This window comes from Bos mutus, chromosome 19, assembly GCF_027580195.1.
Source record: "Bos mutus isolate GX-2022 chromosome 19, NWIPB_WYAK_1.1, whole genome shotgun sequence".
NCBI classification, from domain to species: Eukaryota; Metazoa; Chordata; class Mammalia; order Artiodactyla; family Bovidae; genus Bos; species Bos mutus.
In genome coordinates this window covers 30,365,047-30,381,534 of record NC_091635.1, presented here as the reverse complement: position 1 = coordinate 30,381,534, position 16,488 = coordinate 30,365,047, and the positions used below count along the sequence as shown (strand labels likewise).

Genomic DNA, 16,488 nt, shown 5'->3' with positions numbered 1-16,488 from the left:
GAATGAGCATACATAGCAGACATTTGACAATCAAGAAATATTCATTAGGGGACTTTCCTAGAGGTCCAGTGGTTAAGACTTCCAACACAGGGGATCTGGTTCAATCCCTGATTAGGGAACTAGATCCCACATGCTGCAACAAAGATTTCAAATGCTGCAACTAAAAGGTCCCACGTGCCACAACTAAAACCTAGTGTAGGCAAATAAATAAAAATACTTAAAAAATAAAAAGATCCCGCAATGCTGTGCAATACAGCCAAAGGAATAAGAATGGCCCACAATAATGTCATATATATATATATGTATTATGTATTATATATAGCCTCTCTTTACCCAACTCTAACTTCACAAACCATCCCAGACTCAAACACACCACACTCTCTTCTCAGGCCTCTACACATTCTGCCTATATACATAACTGTTCCCTAGAATGCTCCTCTTAACCTCTCTTTCTAGTTAATTCAAGGCTCCACTTGAAAGATCACTTCCTCTAGGGAGCCTGCCCTGACGTCCTGACAAAAAGATTTCTACCCGTTTGTTTCTTTGGCTGCCTGAATGGCTCCACATTCAACCTTTTTTCCACATCAGGCTTTGCTGGGCAGTAAGCTCCACTAAGACAAGGTCTGTGTGCCTCTCTGGCTCGCTGCTGTAACCCCAAGGCTTCACCCAGAGCCTGGACCAATGTAGTCCTTAGTGTTTATTGACTGGTGCTAACTGTGGAGACCGGGCACGTGCCCAAAGAGGTCACCACCACAGAGCCACTCAGGCCAAGTGCCAAATGAAGAGTACAATCCAGTTTTAAAGGAGTTTGTTGTGAGGGTGGCCTGGGTGGAGAAGTGAGGAAGGATTTAGGTAAACATGGAGGAGACAGGAAGGCTTCCTGGGCATATGTAAATTCCTTACGGCAGGTTATATTGAACATATTCTGAGACAAAGAAACAGATCAGTATCATCGGAGTGGAGGATTTCTGATTCACACTAAGACACTTGAAGTACTGGCCTCCTCTTGGCTCTAGACTCAAATTCAAACACCTTCTGAGAGTCTCCACCAGCTAATCCCACAGTATAACTCCCAATGAATCTCAAACTCAAACAGGAGAACTCGTCATTCTCCTGTATCCTCACATCACCTTTCCAGAGTCCCCCATCTTAGTTAATGATGTCTTCAGGCTCTCTCTCTCCTTCACCCCACACATCTCAAGCTATGACAAAAACCTCCTACTTTTAAGCTATCCAGACTCCCCACTCCAGAGCATCTGCTTAAGTCTGGTCAAACAGTTCCCCTTGAGGACTCCTGACAGCCTGTAGGGTTAAATCCCACTAACTTCTCAGCACACCCTTAGTCCTGTGTGGTCTGTTCTGCTTACTTCATGCGACTTCCTCAACAATTCCTATGTTTCAGCCAGTGCAAGAAACCTTTCCTGAGAAACTCTTTTACATTATTTGATTCCTGCTCCTAGCCACCTCTGTTCCCTATGGTTTTTGCTTTTTTTTTTTGGCCACGCCACACAGTGTATTTGATCTTAGTTCCTCAACCAGGGAGGGATTAAACCTGTGGCCCCTGCAGTGGAAGCACAGTCTTAACCCCTGGTTAAGAGCCAGGGAAGTCCCTAGCTCTCTTATTTTTATCACACTGTTGAGCAATTACTTTCCTACAGGTCTGTCTACCCCACAAATGGTGAGCTTCTTGAGGAAGTGTGTCTTATCTTTGCATTAACACATAAAAACAGCTAAGATTCACCAAACACTTACATTGAACTAAGTTTCTCATGTCAATTCTCTTGTTAATTCCCACAACCTAATAAGTACTGTCATCATACTCAGTGACAAGAGAGGAAACCGAGGCAACAGAGAGCTCATTTGCTCAAGTTCATTTGTCAAGTCCACAGATTTGAATTCAGACGATTCCTGGTCTTAACCACTTAGGACTAGGGCCTCAATAAATGCTTGCCGAAGAGTCCATGATGGTCCCAAAGTATATGATTTAACGCTTTCTTCATTTAAACTCATCTTCTGCGGGAAGAGGGCTGTCATACACCTGTTCCAGAACTCCAGACACAGAGTAACCGAAAGGGCAGCGCCAGTCTAGGCATTTACGGCGGCTGGGAAAGGCCCTTTGCTCCAGAAAAGGACTGTGAGAGCGCGCGGATATGGGTACACACAGGGGAGAAGAACTGGGTCGGAGGAAGGGTCTGGCCACCGCCTGGCAGGCTGCGAAGAGGAGAGGTGGGGGGTCCAGCGTGGGTTCCAGAAGCAGGAAAGGCGAGCAGGTGTGGGATCTAAATTAAGATGAGGGCGGGGAGGGCGCTCCGCTCAGAATGGCACAGCTCAGCCTCCGCCCTCAACGGAGGACCCTCATCTAGGGCGTCTGTAGGTTCTGAGGCCCGGAGTGGGCTGAGACCAGCCCAGAAACACGGGGAACCAAGGCTCGGACGAGGCCCCTCGGTTTTCTGCCCTGAGGTGACAACTGCGTCCCACTTCAACTCTGGCTTCTTCACATAAGTAAACTCCGGGGTGGTGGCACTGTGGGGGAAAAGAGCCGGGAGCCCGGAGGGAAGGGCGGGGGACCCTGGGCCGGAAGGCGTCCCAGGCGCGGCTGGAAGCCGGCGCTCTCTTTCGACGCCACCCGCTGCCCCCGCCCCGGAGCCGGCCGGGACGGCACAACGTCTCCGCCCCCAGCGCACCGCGCACCTCACCTTGAACGCCGCTCCACCCACCGAAATCCTATTGGGCCGGCCGGGCCGAGGCGAGACAGCGATTGGGCGAGGTGGCTCCCGAAGGCCCCGCCCATATCCCCGCCCCCGTCCCCGTCCGCCGGTACTTTGGACGGCGGCGTGGCGCCCCTCCTCCCCGCCCGGTCCCCGCCCCCTGGAGCAAATGCTGCCGAGCTGCGGCCGCCGGGCAGATGCACGCGCTCGGGCCCTTCTAGCAGGCGCGAGCAGTCGCTGGGCGCGCGAAAGCGAAAGAAGGAAGAGGAAGGGAGGGCGGGGGCGGGGTGTTGAGGAGGGGCGGGAGGAGGAAGAGGAGGAGGTTGGAGCGCGCTCGCGCTTGGCCTCGCGCCCGCGCGAAGGGAGGGGGAGAGGGGCGCGCGCGCGCACGCTCGCGTTCTCGCTCGCTCCATCCATCCATCCTCCGGTCGCGGCACGCGCGCGCGCTCCGGGCTCGCGCCGCACCCCCCGCCCGGGAGAGGCGGGCTGGAGTGGGGGGCGGGGGGAGGGGCGCGCGGACGGCGCGCGGACTGCGCGCGGGCGGGGTGAGGTGAGGAGGAGGAGGCGGCGACGGGACGAGAAGGGAGGGGAAGGGGCCATGGCCGCCCGGTGAGGCGGCGAGGCGGGGGGGCGGCCCGACCCCCCGGCCCCGGGCCCTGGGCCCCGGGGAGAGGCGAGGACGGACCGACGGACATGGGGCTCCGGAGCAGCCGCCGCCGCCGCCGCCGCCGGAGGACGCGGCCCTGAGAGGCCGCCGGGCCCCGGCGCGGCCCCCCGGGCGGGGTGAGTACGGGACGGAGACGGGGACGGGGGAGGGGCCTGCGGGGGGCGGGGGGCGGGGCCCGAGGCGGGGCTTGGGCCCCCTCCCCCCAGGTCTGGGTCAGCGCCCCTTCCCCTCCCCCCGGGCCGACGCGGAAACGCCCGGCTTCCCCCGGCTTCCCGGCCCGGCCGGGGCCCCCAGCTCTCCCCCTGTCTGGGTCCCCCCTGGGCGGGGCAGGGCCGGCCGGGGAGGGGGCGCGGGGCCTTTGTTAGGGAGCCAGGCCCCAGCCCCCGGGACAATAGAGACACCCTCCCGGACTCCTCTCCCCGGCCGGCCGGGGCTGTCGGCGGGCGGGGAAGAAGAGGGGTCGGGACGTGTCCCACTCTGCCCACTCTCTAGGGGTCGGTCTGTCCCGGACCGGCGCCGGCCTCCGGCGGCTCGGCTCTCCTCCCCCCAGTCGGTATGATGCAGCAGCAGTGCCGCAGGGACGGGGGAAGAGCCGAGGCCCGGCCTCCTACCCTCCCCAGTGCCCCCGGCTCATTTGTCAGTCCCCACCCCACTCTAGGCCGGCAGCTCCTTAAACTCGTACCCACCGTTCAGAGGGGCCCCGGACTGTGTGCTCTGTTTCTGAATCCTTTGGTGGGGATTCCTGGACTTTGGGGCTCTTGGAGAGACTTCCGGGCTGGTCCTGAGGGAGGGAGGGTGGTTATCTCAAAGAAGAACAGGTAAGGGGAGTGCCCACTCCTGGCATGCCATCCCACCGGATTCTATCTCCTCTTTCTTGCTCATGGTGGCTAGGATGCCCTTTTAGCTCTAGGTTTCTGTGGGCTCTGCTCTCCGTCTGTAGTGGCAGGCTTATTTCAAGGGAAGACAGAGTGGGGTGAAGGTTGTAGGGTCCTAGGGCCATTGCTACTTCTGGTAGCAGTACCCCCCCAAGTGGACATCCTGGCTGAAAGCAGAGGTGACTCTGAGGAGAGCCTGGGGAGGGGGGGGAGTGTATTTAGGAGTCTGTGCAGTTCTTTGCCACACCCTGTGGGTTTGCTTTGAGGCCTTAGAGTTCCTTCTCCTCCCCCTGCTGCATTGCACCATGGGTATGGAAGAGGGGTTTGAGTTTTGGGAACCTGGGGTGAGCTGCTGCCTCCTGTAGACCCAGACTCTGATTGGCAGTAAGAGTCCAGGGCCTGAGTTCAGGCCTGGGAAGGACTAGGCCGCCCTGGGTTTCAGGCCCTGCAGGACCATCCAGACTTAACTGAGGCCTTAGGGAGAGGTGGATCCTGATGCCACCATTAAGCTCTGGGCAGCAAGGTGGGGAGGGGAGGTGGCAGCCGTTGGAGGTGCCTTGGACTCACACCAACATCCCCCCCCAATGTGTGCAGCCGTGTTGCCGCCCGCTGTGCTATGAGCAGTCAGAGCACCGTCTCCACAAGAGTTCACAAATGAAAATGGAGGAAATGTCTTTGTCTGGCCTGGATAACAGCAAACTAGAGGTGAGGGCTCCCCCACGTGTGCCTCCAGTTCTTTCTCTTGATGTCTCTCCTTTGCTATATCTGGAATCCACACCAGAGAGGAATTTGGGTAGTCAGCCTTGTTCCTTAAAGGGAAGAGCCAGCTAAGAAGGCCCAAGGATCTGGAAGAAGAAAGAACTCAAAGTCAAGATGGGGAAAAATGGCAAAGGAAGCTTTATTTTTGGCCAGGGCGAATTGGCAGGAGATTTCGTTGGTGAGAGTTGCCCTCAGTCCATGGGACTGTGACTCTCGTGACCCTGGATGTTCTCCCCTGGGCCCAGGCCATCGCTCAGGAGATATACGCGGACCTGGTTGAGGATTCTTGTTTGGGATTCTGCTTTGAGGTACACCGGGCTGTCAAGTGTGGCTATTTCTTCCTGGACGACACGGACCCTGAGAGCATGAAGGATTTTGGTGAGCGTCAGGGTTGAAGGAGAGCAGCCTAGCCCTGTCCTGGGAGTGCTTGGAGGGTCCTCCTCCAGCAACCACACCAGAGGTAGAACCTGGAGCTCCTGGGAGCTTAGGCAGGGGCTCTGAAGAGGCCACGGGGCCATGGGTGGGAATGAGAGGTAAGGGTCCCTTGCCTGCCCTGATCGCTGCGTCTCTCCTGTCCCCAGAGATCGTGGACCAGCCGGGTTTGGACATCTTTGGACAGGTTTTCAACCAGTGGAAGAGCAAGGAGTGCGTTTGCCCCAATTGCAGCCGCAGCATTGCCGCCTCCCGTTTTGCTCCCCACCTGGAGAAGTGCCTAGGAATGGGTCGGAACAGCAGCCGAATCGCCAACCGCCGGTGAGCGCTTCTCCCTCTGCTGGAACCACAGTGCCCATCTTTTGCAGCCCGTCCCGTGGTGGAGTTCCCCACCACCCCCTGGGACGTTTGGAGGGTGTAGAGGGTGGGTTGTGCCTGGCCCCAGACACTCCCCTCTATGTGTGAAGTCAGGGGCAGAGAGATGGCAGCCTTGACCCTTCCTCTTCCCTCCCCTTGGCAGGATTGCCAATAGCAACAACATGAACAAGTCAGAGAGTGACCAAGAGGATAATGATGACATCAATGACAACGACTGGTCCTATGGCTCAGAGAAGAAAGGTGTTTGGGCATCTGGGGAATTGGGAGGGCCATCGGGGTGAGGCAGGCAGGCAGGAATTGGGTGTGTAACAGTCACAAGTTGTTATCCTGAACGAGGGAGGAGAGTGCAGCTTTGTAACTTTTCTTTAGGTGCCCTTAGGTTGGGAACTTAAAGTGACCCTGCCCTTTACCCTTTTGTCCTACACAGCCAAGAAGAGAAAATCAGACAAGGTGAGAGCTGGGGCAAGCATGAGGGAGATTTGGGCCAAGGACAGATACCCTCCCCTTTGGGCAGGGAGTCCTCGGGTGTCTTGACTCAAGTCTGAGGTCACTGGGTACCTCTCTGGGTTCAGGGCCGAGGGTGTCTGGTGGGCAGGAGGGCATCAGGGGCCTGGGGGGAAGGTGGGAGGAGGGAGTATGGGTGAAGGGCCTCTTACTGGTGGGGAAGAGTAGGAATTTGAGGATGTTTGTCAAATCTTTTTTCCTTCCCTGGGTTCTCGGCTTCCCCTTATCGTTACCCTTTCCCCAAAGCTATGGTATCTCCCATTCCAGAACCCCAATTCCCCTCGAAGATCCAAGTCTTTAAAACACAAAAATGGTAAGTAGGGCTGGAACAATGGGAGTGATTCTAACTATGTCTTCTGGGACTTGTTGCTGGAGGGTGGAGGTGGAGGGGCAGGGGGATTGAGGGAGGGCCTGTGATCCTTCTATCACCCCCACTTCCTCTCTGGTTATTTTCAGGGTTCTCTGTCTGTACCTCTGCATCAAACACCCTTCCCCTTCTTTTTTCTTCTTCAGGGGAACTTAGCAATTCGGATCCTTTTAAGGTGAGTAAGGGCTATCCCTTACAGTTCGCCTCATTGTGAGTTGGGTGGGCTTGGACAAGTGGGGGTCAGAACGCTAAGTATATGGCATGTTTAGGTCTTGGGTCTTCATGTTCTTTGTGGGTCCTAATTCCTTACCCTGGTGCAGTTGGGGTGGAAGGAACTCTTGGAGAACTGCGGGCAATCTTAAGGCCTTGTGCTGAGGGAGGGGTAAGAGGGATTGACTCCACACCCCCACCCTCCCTTCTTTGGCCGTCTCTCCTCTAACCTGTACCTCTGATTCTCACCCAGTATAACAACTCAACTGGGATCAGCTACGAGACCCTGGGGCCGGAGGAGCTGCGCAGCCTGCTCACCACGGTGAGGGATTAGAGAAGGGGGGAAGCCCTTGGGAGCAGGCAGAGCCACAGGCAGTGGTCGAGGCCTTGGAAGAGGCTGGTGCACAGCAGTGAGGGCATCTAGGTCTCTCTCTTGAATTAGGTTTCCTGGCTAGTGTGGTCTGGGACCGTCTGCCATGGACGCCCGGGGGCCATTTCTGAGCACACAGTCTAGCATTTGTACAGAAGAGAGTGGCTAGTGGCTATAGAACAGGCTTCCCCCGTCCCTCCTTTCAGCTTATATTCCTCTTCCAGCAATGTGGGGTGATTTCTGAACACACCAAGAAGATGTGCACAAGGTGAGCTCAGAACCTAGGAAGGGGGCCAGGGGGCCCTCCGGCGCCCTCACCCTGGGCACGGGTCGGGAGTACCTTGGACTTGAGCAACGGGACTCCCACCCTCCCCCTCCCCTCCTGTAGGCCTTAGGCCACAATCTGGGGCCTCTTCATTCATCCCTTCCCGGTCTGTCCATCCCTCCCGCCTCTGCTGAGGGGAGGGGCTTCACCTGTGTTCCTCAGACCCTCTCTGCCTTGTCAGGGTCTGATCATTCTCTCCCCGCCAGGTCCCTACGCTGCCCCCAGCATACAGATGAGCAGCGGAGAACCGTGCGGATTTATTTCCTCGGATCCTCAGCGTGAGTGACCCTCCAGGAAGGATGGTGGGTTGGGGAAGGTGAGGGTGATGGCTAGCATCCCTGAAGCCCTTCTCTGACCTCTTCCTCCCCAGTGTCCTTCCAGAGGTCGAGAGTTCCCTGGATAATGACAGCTTCGACATGACTGACAGCCAGGCCCTGATCAGCCGGCTTCAGTGGGACGGCTCCTCTGATCTCTCACCCTCTGATTCAGGCTCCTCCAAGACGAGTGAGAATCAGGGGTGGGGTCTAGGTAGGTGAGATAGCTGGGCCCCAGGGGCTCTCTGCCTGAAGCGGAGTGCGGGGGACCTTGCATTCCCCTGCCACAACCCTCCCCTCAACCCTCTTGCTTCTTTCCTCTTCAGGTACCAACAGTTCCGAGTCACGGAAAACCAAGAAAAAGAAATCCCATCTGAGCCTGGTAGGGACTGCCTCCGGCCTGGGCTCCAACAAGAAGAAAAAGCCAAAGCCACCGGCGCCCCCGACGCCCAGCATCTATGATGACATCAACTGACTTGGGTACAAGGGGATAGCCTTTGGCTGAGCAGAGCCGTCTCTCCCGACCCCCACCCAGGCGGCACAGCCTGGCAAATGGACGGCTGCTGGGGGTTTGGGCTTGGGAAGCTTGGTGGGCCAGGCAGGCAGAGGATCCAATTATGCACCCCTGGGGGGTGTCAGGGTCTTCTGCGATGGAGCGCGAGCCCTCAGCGTGCAGGACTCAGACCTGGACATATTATGCCTTGGACATAAGTTTGGCGGGGAGGCGGTTTTCCTATTTATTCTGTGAGTTACTGGATGTCCAGCTAGGCCAGGGGCCTGACCTGGGCACTGTGCCAGGGCACTGCCGCCCCCCCCACCCCAGGAACTGGACTAAGCCCTGCCGAGGAGCATCATGGCTACCCGGGAGGCCACGGGTTGGAAGCTGAGCCTGGAGGGGGCCTCCCCCAGCTGCCCTCAGCAATGTGAATGGGTCCGGTGCTTGGAGCTGAGGGGCAGGGCTGGGCGTGTCCTGTCTGTGTGCAGAATCCTATCAAATGCCCCCATCCCAGGGGGAGGCAGGCATGGTGAGCTGTCTGCTGAGGTAGGCGTCCCGAACTAGCGCCGCCTTCCCTGCCCCTCACAGGGGCAGCCCTTTCCCCTCAGTCCCCGGGGGCCTCCTTGGCAGCAGGAGCTGTCCTTTTGTTGTTGGGTGCCAGGAAAGGGCCTCCAGCCTCTACAGCTTCAAGGAACGGGCACGGGGAGGGTAGGAAGAGGGAGCTATGTATCAGGATGACTCCCCCCCTGCCTCTCCTCCCTGACCCAGGGCTGGCGAGGAGTGGGGCCCCAAGGTGAGGTGCTGCTTTATTTGAAATGTTTTCTTACCTCATTCCCTGCCCCAGGAAGGGGCCCAGCCTCACCCTCCTGGGGTGGCCCCATGTTCCTCCTGCCTACCCTGCCCCACTGCCCTCCCGGGGCAGCCCAGGTTCCCAACTGCTGCTTGCCACCCCCCCTCTTTCACCTTGACCAGCTTCAGTTCCTCTCTCGATGCTCCTGCCTCCAAAGCCTGCCCTGTCTTCCCTTCCTTTTGCCGCTTTTAAGTTATTTATTCTGTACTTGTGGTTTGGGGCTCTGAGGAAAATCCTGATCTTTTACCTCTCCCCCCTTGCTAGGAGTGGGGCGGGAAGAGAGAGTGGTCTCTGTATTGTGGGCTGTCCGGAGGGGGCGGGGTGCCATGCCTGGGCAGTGCCCCCCTGCGGGACTGTCGTGCCAGTGTGCCCACCTGCCTGGTCTACATCCTGAAGAGATGTATCATTCAACCTCCACACGGGCACCATCGCTCCCAGGAACCGAGCTGGAGGTCTGCAGTCCAGGGTGGGAGCAGAACTGATGGCTCCAGGGATGGAGCTGACCCTGAACCATGTTCTCTGGCACTCGCTGGACGTGACCCCTGCCCTCCTCCCAGGAGGAGCCATCCCACATTTGGGTAGTTAGTACCCAGGACTGATCGGACTGATCTGGGTTAGGGACCCTAGAGGGTTAAGGGAACAACAGAGATGGGGCTGCAGTACCCTGTCTGGAACCCCAATCTCGCCCTGGGTGGCTCTGATTGTGGCTGATGCCTGGTTACAAATTGATTTTTAACCCAAGAATTATGATTATTTTTTAAAAAGCCAAACAGATTTTGGCAGGAGTTAGAATAAAGCCTGGGGCCTGGGCTCCTCCGTTCTCGCCCCTCCACAGCCTTCTTCCTCCACGGGGAGGCCAGAGGGCAAGGAGGATCTCAGCCAGCCTCCAGCCTGCTCCCAGATGAAGACCTGGGAGCGGGTTGGAGGTGAAGGGAGGAAGGCTGCAGGCCACTCTCCCTTCTGAGAGGCAGTTGCAGCTCAGGCCCTAATACACCCTTTCCCCTCTGGCCTCTCCGTTTCCCCCTTCTGGTTGGAGGAGGGAGAAGTGGGAAGTAGTTTGGGAACTGGTTTGTCCACATCCACTTCCCCATTGTTCCTTGGCCCGCCCTCAGGGCAGAGCCCCCTGCCCAGGCTGGGTAAGAGATGGGCTTGGTCCAGCAGGGACCCTGAGGGAGCAAACCCCCTTCCTTCTGGGGAGAGTGTGCCCCCCCTACCATGTAGTTGAACAGGGGCTAGGAGCTCTCCACTCCCTTCCCTTTAACAGCAGGCTGTGTGGGTTTCAATTCCCATCCTTCCCACCCCGGCTAGGTGTCGTCCACCCTGTATCCTATCATGTGTCTGAGTGTGTGGGGGGGTTCTGTACTAATTTCCATGGCCGGTGGCTTTTCCTTCCATGCATCACTCCCCCCCGCATGCCCAGGGGCCACCCGCCTGGCATTACCGCATGCTGGGGTCATTGGGGGAGGGGGGTGGGGCTCACGCTGTCCTGTGGTCTTGAGATTTTTATTTTTGCATATGTAATCCATCCTGTACAGGTAGCTAACTTTGTAAACGCTGTGTATTCCCCCTGCCCCCATGGCTGCTGGTGTAAATAAACTGCATCTCCCGTTGGTAGCCCGGCCTGCCCACCCTCATTCCCATGTTGCTGGGGGCAGAGCAACCAGCGTTCTTTTCATGTCACAGGAGACACCACAGCCACAGAATGGAACTTTATTCAGTCACAGATACTGACCCTCCATCCAAGAGCCCCAGAGGCAAGGGCCTGGGGCCCAGTGCTCCCTACCCAGAGCTGTCCTTGGGGCTGGGCAGGGTAGGACACTGGCTGGCAGCCAGAACTGCCTCTTGCTTACAGCCTTAGGCCTAGGTTAGCAGCAGCTGTGGCCTGGCCTCTCCTGGTGCTGGGGGCTTGGCTTTGTGCCCCAGTCCCCTTCCTGACTGAGCTCTATAAAGGACTATTTAAAAAAAAAAAAAAAAAAGAATATAAGCAAAGTGCTTTGGAAAAAAGGGAGAACACTGGAAACTGTCCAGAACACAGGGAACACCCTATTCCCGCTAAGGGGTGGAGGGAGAAGGTAGAGGCGGCCAGGTGCCCACAGGGGAAGCTGACACAAACTTCACTCCTGCCTGTATGATTTTAGGCTCAAAAGAAGGATGTTCCACTAGGAAACCGAGAGAGACTCCAGGTTCCCTACAGAAATGCTGGGGCCATGCTGAGCTGCCCTGGCAGGCAGTCCTGGGGGCAGAGGAGCAGACATGCAGGATAATGGAAGGAGCTAGGGCCACGGCTGGGAGGGAATCCTCAGAGCCCAGGCTCCCTGTTGAGCTGGGCCACCAGCTCAGTTCTGAATTTCAGGACCTTAGAAGTGAAGGAAGATGACATTCTCGTTTCTACCTGAGTTGTGCTTGCACAGAGGGACTCTCTGTCTCCTCATGGACGTGAGGGGAATGCTCATGCCTGCCTCCTGAGTCCTATGGAGGAGGACCCGCCACATCCTTTCCACCCCTCCTTCCCAGGCCCTTGGGCCCAGCTCTGGCCAGGAATGGGGGGAGGCCATAAAGGAGGAAAACCATGCCTTTCATTTTCTCCCTGTGGTCCTTATCGTCCATACATCCCAAATACTAGGAAGCTGAAGAAGACAGTGACCCCCACCAGGGAGACTGTGGCAGGTGCTGTGAAGAACTGGCGGTAATTGATACGGAAGTACCAGACCACACCCAGCAGCACCACAAACACAGGCACCATGAGGCTGCCCACACTGACACCGAGGTTGGGTGGCTCAGTGGCTGAGGAGGGGGCCAGGGAGCTCGACGGGCCTGCAACAGCTGACCCAGGGGGTGAGCGGTGACAGTGAATCACACAGTTGTCGGTAATGTTCAGGGAACGCAGTGTGCGGGCTGGGTCCTGCAGCAGGCGGCCCTGGTAGATCAGTTTCATCTGGCTCTCCTGTCCAGGGAAGTATTTACTGTAAGGGTGAGACAGAAGGAAAGACAGAGGATGAGGAATGAGAAGGCCGAAAGGCAAGGCACTGGGGGGTGGGGGAAAATTGCAGGGTGGGTTTCTAAGGCCCCATAGGGGCTGCACTTGACACTTCCAAGCCCACATACCTCTTCAGAGCACCCACAGTATCCTCTGGCCTGGCCACAGCGAGCTCCTCCGTGTCATTGAGGAATTTGAGCCGCACACTGATGAGGCTGGGGCTGGAAGGCAAGCAGGTGCTATCCTCCGATCTCACAGGTGCCTCCAGACTGCTGTTTCCTGGGCCCGCTTGTCTTTTGGGCAGGCCTTGGATGTCAAGCAGATGCTCAAGGCTGGGCTCAACACCACCCCCAGCTCCAGGTTCCCCGGTGGGGTCCCCCCCACCTTCGCCAGCCTCTTCAGCCTTCTCATCATTACCCTCTGATGGATGGGGGAGTTCAGTTGGCTCTGGGGTGCCTTGGCCCGCTACCAGATGGTCCACATGCCCCAGGTGAAGGACGGATGTGTCGCCAGCTGACACAATAGTGCCCAGGAGCGGGTTGCTACCGCTGTCTGCTACGTAGGTAGAGAGCCAAGCTAGGACCAAGGCTAGAATGAGCACCACCACACCCGCCACCACAGTCACCTCATTACCCACACCCTCAATAAGGGTGACATCAGAGAGCTCCATGGCCTGGCTGCTGACTGGGTCCACACTGCAGGAACAAAGGGGGACAGTATCAGCAGGGCATGAGAGATTGCAACCAGGTTTCTTGTTTAGGTTCTAACTGACCTGGCCCTGAAAGAAAATGCAGTTCAGTATCCTAAAGAGACACAAACCTCCTAACTCTGGACCCCCAATCTATAGCTAAGGATTTACTCTTTGCCTCTATTGTGAAATGCTGGCTTTCAGGTTGCACACCCTTCCTCTCTCACATTCCAACCCCCCAGTAAGCATGGATCACCAAGAAAACGTTACAGTTTTGTTGTTGCTGCTGCTGTTACTGTCTGTTGCTTTTCTGGGAGGTGGGGAAAAACATTTGCTGCTTTGAGCCCTGAGTTTCTCTAGGATTTCTCTCTTTTGGTAAAGCAACTGTGCTCCCCTGGGATGCCTCTAAGGTGGCTTCAGGGGAACCAAAAAAGCCTGGAATATTTTATTTGGGAGTTCCTTTGGAGGCACAGCAGAGCCACTCTTGCCAGATTGTGTCATTTGAACCCACTCTCATTCAATCATGGATTGAAGTCCAGATGTCAAGAGCCAAAGAAAATCAACTTATCAAGAGCAAAATCAGACCACCCCAAAGGGACACCTCTGTAGGGACCATCAGCAAACACTGTGTGTGTCTCCTCTGAAATTCTTCGGCAGCAGAACAGGGCAGACACCAGAAACACCACCCTCCTAGGTCACCGTAGGCTCACAACTACAAAACCACTACCTGCATGGAACTGATTCAGAAAATATTCCAAAATGGCTCCCAGAGCCCATATCACAATCTCCCTTTTTGTAATGTGTTCTTGACAGTTTCTTAGAAAGGTAGGAAGGATCTCTGTTTGCTCCTTGGAGCACCTCTTTCCCTTGGAGAATCTCCTGCTTTCACAGCTGTCCTTGGGCAAATCCAGTCTGATGATTATCATAACCTGATTGTTCTCACAGTGCCTTATCTACCTACCCATCTCTCCACTAAACTCCTGAAACATCACATGTGTTTCTCTATGTACCACAGTGCCCAGCATAATCCCATAGCAGTTGCTCAAAAATTATTTGTGGAACATACCAACATGTGAATATTTTTTCACCTCCTAATTTGGTACGTGGGCCCTGGAGTCAGGAAAACAAAAACAGAAACCCCAAAACTAATTATAACCCTCGTCTTGCCTCTTACTAGCTCTATAACCTCAATTTTCTTAGAGCCTCAGCTTTCTCATCAGTAAAATGGGGTTAAAAATAGTACCTACCTCATAAGGTTGTTTTGAAGATGACGGGAAATCATCGAAGCAAAATACTTAGAACAGTGCCTGGCACATTGCAATTGTTTAGTAAACAAATAGTACCAATTATTTATCACTCAACAACTAACCCCTGATGGTAAGAAGGTTGGCATTAACCCTGATTTACAGAAAAGGAAACTGCCGCGAACAGAGGCAAAAACGACTGGCACTGGCACAGGCACAAGGAACTTTCGAGGAGAGGGACCGGGTAGGACCCCAGGTTTCCCTCCTCAGAGGCCTTTGCTCTCCTCAACCTGTGAGCGACCCTGATAGCACGGTGAGGAGGGGTCTCCGATCCTGCCTTTCCTGACGCGAAGGCTCCGCGTTTGGGCGGTCCTATTCCCGCGGCGCTGGAGAGGGGTCCGTGGGGCCACTCGAGCCAAAAGGCTGCCTAGTTCCTACTGCTGTACCCAAAACTCGTTTCTCCCAGCCAGCGAGGGGTAGAATCGGGTGAAGGGGTCACAAACCATCCACACCCCTCAAACTTCGGGGCGGGGCTGGGACACTGGGGGCGGGGCTTGAGTACGCAGAGGAACATGGGAAATTAAAGGGGGACTGGACGGGTACAGCACCTGGATAAGGAAGGCAGGCCTCACCTGAAACGGCCAGAATAAGTGTTTTGACTTCGCCAAGACGGCCTGTGGACTCACCTTTCCGTAGGGGCCGGGGGAGGGGCTGACTAGCCCCGTTTCTACCCAGGGTATGGTCTCTTCCGGCTTCTCCCGGAAGCTGTTAGAACCAGAGACAGGAAGTTCCGCCCCCGTGCCTTGCAACGATGACGAAAATCTACGTATAGCGGGCTGACGTAAACGTATTCTTTAAATAAAAGGGACAGGTTTCTTAGCGGAAGGAGGGGCGGAGTCATGGTTGGCGGGATCCTGGTCCTCCCAGGGCAGAGCCACGCCTAGTGGGCGAGGTCTACGAAGCCAAGGGTTGAGGGGCAGGGCCAGGAGGAAATTAGGGGAGGTGCTTGGGAGAAGGGGTGTGGCTTCGCATCTGGACGTACAAGCAGGCTGGCACCGTTGGGCAGAGCAGAGCGTCTTTTTCCTCTTCGCAACTTTCTTCTTCCGGCCTTGCTCCAAGCCTCCCGGGCTGATTGGATTTATTACTAGTCTGCAACGCGCTTTGAGCTCTGGGTTAGCCGAATCAGCCGAGACTGGTCTTTCTGACCTCCAAGAGTTCAACTCGGGACTAGACGGGATTACAGACAATTTAATCACCGTCCGGTTCTCCGAGAATGCGGCCCCAGGTAGTGTGGATCCTTGGTAAATAAGGCAAGAAACCATTTCAAAGAAGGCACAGATTCCTTGCAGGCTTAGGGCACGGGAAAAGCAGGAGCCCCAAGAAAGGGGGAAATGGTTCAGCTTACAAGAGGATTTTTGCAATTAAAATTTGTTCTAAAGACGTTCTGTGGCGGGGTGAGGAGATGCTGTTGTTTTCCGGTGAACTATTGATTGAAGTATAAATAATACAGACGGGCAAACTCAAAAGCGAAGAGCTCGGTAGTTTTCACCAACTGAACACATCGGTGGAACCGGGACTCAGATCAAGCAACAGAAAATGACCACAGAATGGCCCTTCAGTCCTCTTCCAGCCACTCACTTCCAAAGAGTAGTCACTATTCTGATTTCTACCACCATAGATTAGTTTTCTGGTTTTGTATTTTGTACAAGTGGAATCAAACTATGTACTCTTGGTGTGTGGCTTTTTTTTTTTCTTTTTCAGCCTTTTTTATTGTGGTAAAATATAAATAAAACTTAACATTCTTGACTATTTAAAGTGTCTAATTCAGTGGTATTAATTCACAGTGTTGTGTACCCATCATTACTGTCCATTTTCTTGTATCCATTTTTCCTCCTCCCCACTTTATTCTACTTTATGTCTTCTGTGAATTTGCCTATTCTAGGTAACTCATATAAGTGGAATTATACAATATCTATCCTTTTTGTCTGGTTTATTTCACTTAGGATGTTTTCAAGGATTATCTATGTTGTAGACCTGATGCGAAGAGCTGACTCATTTGAAAAGACCCTGATGCTGGGAATGATTGAGGGCAGGAGGAGAAGGGGATGACAGAGGATGAGATGGTTGGATGGCATCACTGACACAATGGACATGGGTTTGGGTGGACTCCGGGAGTTGGTGATGGACAGGGAGGCCTGGTGTGTTGCGGTTCATGGGGTCGCAAAGAGTTGGACACGACTGAGCGACTGAACATATCAAAATTTCATTCCTTTTTAAGGCTGAGCAATATTCCATTGTATGTATATATCACATTTTTTTTTTTA

At 55.3% G+C, this 16,488-nt stretch overlaps 2 protein-coding genes and 1 long non-coding RNA gene across 10 annotated transcripts; 1 reads left to right on the top strand and 2 right to left on the bottom strand.

Annotated features, from left to right (window-relative positions):
• Positions 1–344: 344 nt before the first annotated feature.
• On the bottom strand, positions 345–4,369 carry LOC138992120 (uncharacterized). Its single transcript, XR_011468009.1, has 3 exons — positions 4,230–4,369; positions 4,062–4,156; positions 345–2,279 (listed from the first exon to the last, which is right to left on the bottom strand). It is a non-coding gene; the product is annotated as an uncharacterized lncRNA (long non-coding RNA).
• On the top strand, positions 3,333–11,244 carry ATXN7L3 (ataxin 7 like 3). Of its 5 annotated transcripts, none has more exons than XM_070389920.1 (13): positions 3,333–3,491; positions 4,845–4,955; positions 5,255–5,387; positions 5,591–5,762; positions 5,962–6,059; positions 6,247–6,269; positions 6,570–6,636; positions 6,780–6,865; positions 7,154–7,222; positions 7,495–7,538; positions 7,802–7,873; positions 7,966–8,123; positions 8,236–11,244. In XM_070389920.1, exons 2-13 carry the CDS (start codon positions 4,905–4,907, stop codon positions 8,382–8,384), a joined length of 1,122 nt encoding a protein of 373 aa, XP_070246021.1. In that variant the 5' UTR covers positions 3,333–3,491; positions 4,845–4,904; the 3' UTR covers positions 8,385–11,244. The 5 variants fall into 5 exon arrangements, with proteins under 5 accessions (XP_070246021.1, XP_070246023.1, XP_070246025.1 ...); XM_070389922.1 differs by having other exon boundaries at positions 3,334–3,491; positions 6,591–6,636; XM_070389924.1 differs by having other exon boundaries at positions 3,335–3,491; positions 6,837–6,865.
• Positions 10,731–14,955, bottom strand: TMUB2 (transmembrane and ubiquitin like domain containing 2). Of its 4 annotated transcripts, XM_070389926.1 has the most exons (4): positions 14,168–14,771; positions 12,650–12,927; positions 12,361–12,538; positions 10,731–12,218 (listed from the first exon to the last, which is right to left on the bottom strand). In XM_070389926.1, exons 1-4 carry the CDS (start codon positions 14,200–14,202, stop codon positions 11,852–11,854), a joined length of 858 nt encoding a protein of 285 aa, XP_070246027.1. In that variant the 5' UTR covers positions 14,203–14,771; the 3' UTR covers positions 10,731–11,851. The 4 variants fall into 4 exon arrangements, with proteins under 4 accessions (XP_070246027.1, XP_005907744.1, XP_014337638.1 ...); XM_005907682.3 differs by lacking the exon at positions 14,168–14,771 and adding an exon at positions 14,851–14,955 and having other exon boundaries at positions 12,361–12,927; XM_014482152.2 differs by lacking the exon at positions 14,168–14,771 and adding an exon at positions 14,797–14,922 and having other exon boundaries at positions 12,361–12,927.
• Between the last annotated feature and the right edge of the window lie 1,533 nt (positions 14,956–16,488).

Bases quoted from the DNA above. Each gene is read 5' to 3' on its own strand.
- ATXN7L3 (XM_070389920.1), top strand. From the start codon at position 4,905: ATGAAAATGGAGGAAATGTCTTTGTCTGGCCTGGATAACAGCAAACTA. The intron at 4,956-5,254 runs GTGAGGGCTCCC...CCCTGGGCCCAG, and splicing joins TGGATAACAGCAAACTAGAG to GCCATCGCTCAGGAGATATA. The intron at 6,270-6,569 runs GTGAGAGCTGGG...CTTTCCCCAAAG, and splicing joins AGAAGAGAAAATCAGACAAG to CTATGGTATCTCCCATTCCA.
- TMUB2 (XM_005907681.3), bottom strand. From the start codon at position 14,202: ATGATTTCCCGTCATCTTCAAAACAACCTTATGAG. The intron at 12,928-14,167 runs GTAGGTACTATT...TTGTTCCTGCAG, and splicing joins CTTCAAAACAACCTTATGAG to TGTGGACCCAGTCAGCAGCC. The intron at 12,219-12,360 runs GTATGTGGGCTT...TCACCCTTACAG, and splicing joins ACTGTGGGTGCTCTGAAGAG to TAAATACTTCCCTGGACAGG.